The sequence below is a fragment of the Gadus chalcogrammus genome, chromosome 13 (genome assembly GCF_026213295.1).
Source record: "Gadus chalcogrammus isolate NIFS_2021 chromosome 13, NIFS_Gcha_1.0, whole genome shotgun sequence".
NCBI lineage: Eukaryota > Metazoa > Chordata > Actinopteri > Gadiformes > Gadidae > Gadus > Gadus chalcogrammus.
Genome location: NC_079424.1, coordinates 18,582,710 through 18,589,018, shown reverse-complemented (window position 1 = coordinate 18,589,018; position 6,309 = coordinate 18,582,710). Strand labels below are relative to the sequence as shown.

At 48.8% G+C, this 6,309-nt stretch overlaps 2 protein-coding genes across 2 annotated transcripts in view; one reads left to right on the top strand and one right to left on the bottom strand.

Moving 5' to 3' along the window:
- Positions 1-2,719, top strand: part of myog (myogenin) — a 2,826-nt gene extending 107 nt beyond the window's left edge. Inside the window, exons 1-3 of the mRNA XM_056606357.1 lie at positions 1-736; positions 1,410-1,509; positions 1,866-2,719. The exon at positions 1-736 is cut by the window's left edge and continues 107 nt beyond it. Coding sequence (XP_056462332.1) covers positions 167-736; positions 1,410-1,509; positions 1,866-1,993 — 798 coding nt within the window. The 5' untranslated portion in view covers positions 1-166 and the 3' untranslated portion in view covers positions 1,994-2,719. The remainder of the gene's footprint in view (positions 737-1,409; positions 1,510-1,865) is intronic.
- A 1,831-nt stretch (positions 2,720-4,550) lies between these two features.
- Positions 4,551-6,309, bottom strand: part of ppfia4 (PTPRF interacting protein alpha 4) — a 53,965-nt gene continuing 52,206 nt past the window's right edge. The window contains exons 28-30 of the mRNA XM_056606356.1: positions 5,969-6,037; positions 5,330-5,468; positions 4,551-4,645 (exon numbers count right to left, since the gene is read on the bottom strand). Of these exons, the coding sequence (XP_056462331.1) occupies positions 4,551-4,645; positions 5,330-5,468; positions 5,969-6,037 (303 nt within the window). The remainder of the gene's footprint in view (positions 4,646-5,329; positions 5,469-5,968; positions 6,038-6,309) is intronic.

The window sequence follows — 6,309 nt, the reverse complement described above, 5'->3', positions numbered from 1 at the left end:
TGCACACAGGCGTACATTTGCCCACTCGTCCCCCAACACACTCGCCCAGCTCACGCGGGACCAAACAGACCCAAGCAGGGGAAGCAGGACTCCCCATCCCGTCCCCGGCTAGCGCCTCACACCTCAGAGACCCCCCCCCCCCCCCCTACCGGGCGAACCCTCCAGCATGGAGCTTTTCGAGACCAACCCGTACTTCTTCCCCGACCAGCGCTTCTACGACGGAGGGGACTCCTACTACCCCTCGCGCCTGCAGGGGGGGTACGACCAGGCGGGCTACCAGGACCGGAGCTCCATGATGGGGCTGTGCGGGGCGGGTCTGGCCGGCGGCGTGGGCGTAGGCGGTGGCGGCGTGGGCCTGGGGGGCGGCATCCCGGCGGGCATGGAGGACAAGCCCTCTCCCTCCAGCCTGTCGCCCGACTCGGAGCCCCAATGTCCGGGCCAGTGCCTGCCCTGGGCCTGCAAGCTGTGCAAGCGCAAGACGGTCACCATGGACCGGCGGAAAGCGGCCACGCTCAGGGAGAAGCGGCGGCTGAAGAAGGTGAACGAGGCGTTCGAGGCGCTGAAGAGGAGCACCCTGATGAACCCCAACCAGCGGCTGCCCAAGGTGGAGATCCTGCGCAGCGCCATCCAGTACATCGAGAGGCTGCAGGCGCTGGTCTCCTCGCTCAACCAGCAGGACGGCGAGGCGGCGGGCCTGCAGGGAGGCCAGTTCCGGCCCAACGGCAGCGGGCCCAGGGTGAGTACGGCCGGGCGAGGGGGGCGTTGATGACGCACGTTGGAGAGAGAGAGAGAGAGAGAGAGAGAGAGTGAGTTGAAATAATTGTAATTGGAATACCTCTTTTAATAGAAACATTCCACAGAGAACTAAAGGGGCTAGATGAAGGACATTCCTTTTTTTTGTTCTTCTGAAAAATGCGAGAAAGCATCGCATTTTGTTATTGAGTATTGTCACGTTTGCTGTGTGTGTGGTTCATTATTTATCTAGTCTAATAATCTGGACAGTTAGTTTCACCTCACTTACCGGTTTAACAAAGTTTATATATTGTACTTAGGGAGTATGCTGTATGAACTGCTCATTTGATCTTTACCAACATTAATTAACCCATAATAGATCGCACATACACACATAATCGAAACATTTGAAATAATAAAAGTAAATAACTACAAATGCCATTAGTAGCAAGTGATTGATAAAAAATTCAAATTGGATTCCTCGGAGCGCTAATTTTAATGCGTGTCTTTATGAATGAAACGGCGTTCGTTCCTCCATTCACGGTATTTGCTTGCGGGCGCGCACTTGTGTTACATTGCATGGCAGTGTGTGAGGCGCTTCTTAATGGGAGTGTGCAGGACTTGTCACAACACGGGGTGACTGACAGCACCGTCTGCATATGTCTCCATGGAAACAGGTGTCGTCGTCAAGCGAGCCCAGCTCAGGCAGCACCTGCTGTAGCAGCCCGGAGTGGAGCAGCACGCCGGAGCAGTGTGTACAAAGTTACAGCAATGAGGGTAAGAATGTTCACACACACTCACACACACAGACACACACACACACACACACACACACACACACACACAGTAACACACACACACACACACAAATCAAAGCACACTCACACACACAAATCAAAGCACACATACACACACAAAAATCAAAGCACACACAAACAAATCAAAGCACACACACACACACACACAAATCAAAGCACGCACACACACATACGCACACATAAAAAAATGCACACAAAAGCACATAGACACACACACATAGACACACCCATTCCCACTCTTGCACAAAGGCTTTGGACAGGACATTAATGTGTGTGTGTGTGTGTGTGTGTGTGTGTGTGTGTGTTGTTCCTCAGAACTCCTCGGGGCGGCTGAGTCCCCAGATCAGGGGAACATGCGCTCTCTCACCTCCATCATGGACAGCATCTCAGCAGTAGAGGGGACCGGGACCTACCCAGTGGTGCCTCTTGACATTCCCAAGTAACCCCCCCCCCCCCCCCCCCGCGGTACTCCCACAGACAAAAATCTGACAGAACTGGAGATTTTCAATTTCGAGAAGAAAGGAAGATAAAAAGGATGGTCGACCACCGACGACAATAAACCCATCAGCAGATTTCCAACTCCAGCTTTCTCTCTCCTCTTCCGCTCTTCTTCTTTCCAAGGGGTTTCGTCTTTCGTGTCATGCCGCTTGCTGTTCATTTTGTTTTTATTTTATTCATAATTTCCAATATGTCAGATAGACAGAAGCGAATTCCTCTTAAATTGTTCCTAACCAGCGGTCCATGTGTTCCTGAGACCCCCACGCCCCCCTGCATGACGACACACCGTTAGTGACCACAGTGGGTCTGTGTGATGTAGCAATCTTAGAAGTCTTTCTTTTATTTTCTGTTTTCTAACCTTATTTAAAGAAATGTTTCTTTTCCGACAGCTTCCCTGATATGTTGTGTTCTCTTTTGTGTGTGTGTGCTTTAGGCTTAAAAACGTTGAGTTAATTTGTGGGGCCAATATGTACCATGGCGGTTTTGACCAAGATTTGCTTAATTTAAACTGGTTATGATGTAAATACGTTCCCTTTTTTACAGAGTGGTTTTGCTATTTTATTTTCTATTTTTTGCTAACTTATTTTTCTCATCTTTTATAAACTAAGATTGTTGTGTATTTGTAGATGTTTCCAAAGTGATATTTTCCGTTCAATTATTGCAATTAAACTATTTCCAATACACAGTCTTTGTGTGGTTGTAATAAGAACACAAAACAAAATCTTTAGAAAACAACTTTACTTTATGTCTATATATTGTCATAAATACAGTACACTTTTAAATAGCCAAATAATAAAATCTTGATTTGTCAGCATCATTTCACACCTGGAATAGACACACATACAGTACTCATAGCTGCCACATAGCACAGTACACCTCTTAGACACTTTGAAAAAAACGGTTGTAAAATAAAATAAAAATATATTATACACGCATCCAACGCTTCGATGGTTCACCAAAATTGCCATGATCTCATTGGACGAGGAGGTCTGCCTGTGAAGGAAAACGACCACTCCTGTGCGCACGCGACTGTAATATCCATGGCAACTGATCTCAAAAGAGTGGCAAGACGGACGACGTCAGAGCAGGTTGTCTCCGTCAAGTGAAGCAGTTTAATGTGTCGAAGTCATTGGCTGACGCCAAGCAGCAGTGGACAGTTTGATTCTTTTTTTTTTGTGGTTTTTAAAGGAAGTCAACAAGTCAACAAAGAGGAGGAGCTACAGTTGTCACACACCCCACGGAGGAAGCTCAATGGCCTGGCCCGGCATCTCACACGCATCCCCTACTATCACCGAGAAAAAGGATTAGGTTTCATTGACTCACTCACACAAACACGCGCACTCTAGTACATATTAAGAGATTCGCTCTACTCTAGGCTACATAGTGTCATACAAAGGGGGAAGAAAGAGAGAAAGGGAGAGTGAGAGAGAGTGAGCGAGAAAGAGAGAGAGAGAGAGAGAGAGAGAGAGAGAGAGAGAGAGAGAGAGAGAGAGAGAGAGAGAGAGAGAGAGAGAGAGAGAGAGAGAGAGAGAGAGAGAGAGAGAGAGAGAGAGAGAGAGAGAGTGGTAACAGCTACATAGTTTGAAAAGAGGAGGCAAAAGGAGAAAAAAGGAAAGAAGAAAATGGAGTCGAGCAGTAGAGAGTTGGACCCATGAACCTGTGAAGTGTCCTTGTAGTTTTCACACAGAGTTACCACTCTCCATAACACCCCCACGAAAGAGATCCACACATCAACGGCATACAGAAGTAGACACACGAAAGGCCCATCACAGAGAGAAGAAAGGTGAGAAAGAGAACAGTCACTACCGAATACAGGGCATTGGGTTTCATACAGCAAGTACATTATATTATTCTCCATATATATATATTTCCAATATATTTCTATAAAAAACATAAGTCATCCATTTTATGTACAGGGATGATAAATGAGTTAATACCTTGCATAACCGAAAGGGGATTATGTGCACCAGGATTATGCCATTTACACAGGTCTATTCCCAAATCCAGATCAACACCATGCTACCACCCCCCCTCCCCCAACACACTTCAGCTTTAAGATTCATTCATATTAAGTCTGTTTCAATGTCCCCCCACCACCACTGTACTAGTCGGGCGGTGGCAGCAGCAGTGTTGGTTTGGATCGAGGTCGAAACCCCCACACACCCGAAACCGGTATAAGGACCCACAACTGAAACTCAATGGGGAGCAGAATCACAAAATCACAATAACAAGGCTACTGGGAGAACTGGGGTTAAACTGGGAGAGAGACCGAGGTCCGAGAAACCTCCTTCACAGCCGCGAGACCGGGCGGACCGACCGCCGAGCGCGCTCAAAAGGTCAAGTAAGCTCCGGGAGGTCAGAGTTTGTACTCTGTATTGCACATGTCCGGAGGGAGAGAGGTGAGAGGTGAAAGGTGAGAGGTGAGGCTGGACACAGAGGGGGGGGGGGCTCCGCGATGACACCCCTCTGGCACTAAGGGCTGCCCTCCACAGATTTGGCATATCACTCTCGAAAGGCCGCAAGCGTGTGTCCATACAAGTAATGAGAATGCACTGGGGGAGAGAGAGAAAGGGGGAGAAAGGGAGGGAGGGCGAGAGAGGGGGAGAGAGAGAGAGAGCGGCGAGAGAGGAAGAGAGAGAGAGATATAAGAAAGGGGGAAGAAGTTGAATAGACAGAACGATTGACGTAGAAAAAAGAACGCATTATTAATAACATACTGTGAGTCAAAATCAAAAGTCAAATGTTTTATTTTTGCATAGCCCGTATAACATGTTTATCCAGTACAGTTCAATTATTACAACAAGGCAAGGGTCAAAGGTTAAAGGATGCCCGTTCTTCCAGGATGCACTTTGTACAGGCATAACTGTTAGAGTTAAAGTAGTGAGCACTAGCTCGCTTGGTTAGCTTACCTGTTCAGCATTAGCACGCCTGTGAGTTAGCAGAGAAGAGTTAGCATGAGTAGGTCCTTACGGTGGAGGGGTCGAGCCTCGGAGGCGCAGGGGGAGGAGCTAGAGGGGGCGGGGCACAGAGCGGGACGGGGAGAACGGGAAGGAGAAGGTTAACGCATGCAGTTAGTCAGGCAGGTGTATTCACACACACACACACACACACACACACACACACACACACACACACACACACACACACACACAGACACAGACACAGACACACACACACACACACACACACACACACACACACACACACACACACACACACACACACACACAAACCTTCGGGCTGGTGCTGTTTCTTGTTCCCCAACAACATGGAGGGGGGCATGGACATGGAGGGCATGCGGAAGCCGGCGGGAAGCGTTTCCATGGAGCCCGCCATCATCCCCATGCCCCCGCCCCCCTCCCGTGCACGGAAGCGCTTGCGCCACGACGGGGAGCGGCGGAACGTCTTGTCGTCCCCACACTGCAGGGACACACGGAGAGGCTCATGTCTCTCAGAGACGTGGGGCGGCAGCAGGCATACGATTGGTTACCAGGCAGCGGGTGTCAATGCCCCTTCTATTTTTAATTAATTAAACCAAATCCCATTTACTGAACAAGCTCGCTTGATCAATGATCTGGTTCAAAGGAGATGTTACTGAGAAAAGACCTACAATAAGCATTGACTTAGAGTTAATCAACAGTGAACTCATGTGGCAGTGATCGTTCACTAATGGCGCTCAAGTTTACTAATGGTGTACATGTTAACTAAGGTAATGGTATCCATGACAACCAAGGTATTCATTTCTGCATAAACTCTAACCCTTGACCCCCGGTTCATAATGCTCCCTTATTGTTAACTGCTACCAAGTAAAAAAGACGTTAAACATTGTAAACACAAACAAACACAAAAGAAATACAAAGAAAGGAAGTGGCTGGATTTAAAAATGGAAGGAAAGATAAAGATAAAGATGGCTGCGTCACCTCTTCTAGCCGGCGGTCGGTGCCCAGGGCCAGCACGTTGTTGAACTCCCGCTCCAGAACCTGCCGCGCCTGAAACAACCAAAACACGAGAACATCAACGCCAACCTGCCCCTCCATGACGGGGCGGCCATAACAGGCGATAACACAAGCGTGGCCCGAAGCCTGAACCACGGGGCTCCTCTTCGTGTGTACCAGCTCACAGGTCCAGACCCCACCAGGGAATAGCACACACAGGGACCGATGCCAATGTCGGGGGGGCTGCACCTGTGTGTTGCCCTGCTGCGACAGCGCTGTGAAAAAGGTCCGTGATCATAATTGACCCTGCGACCCAATACCAATAC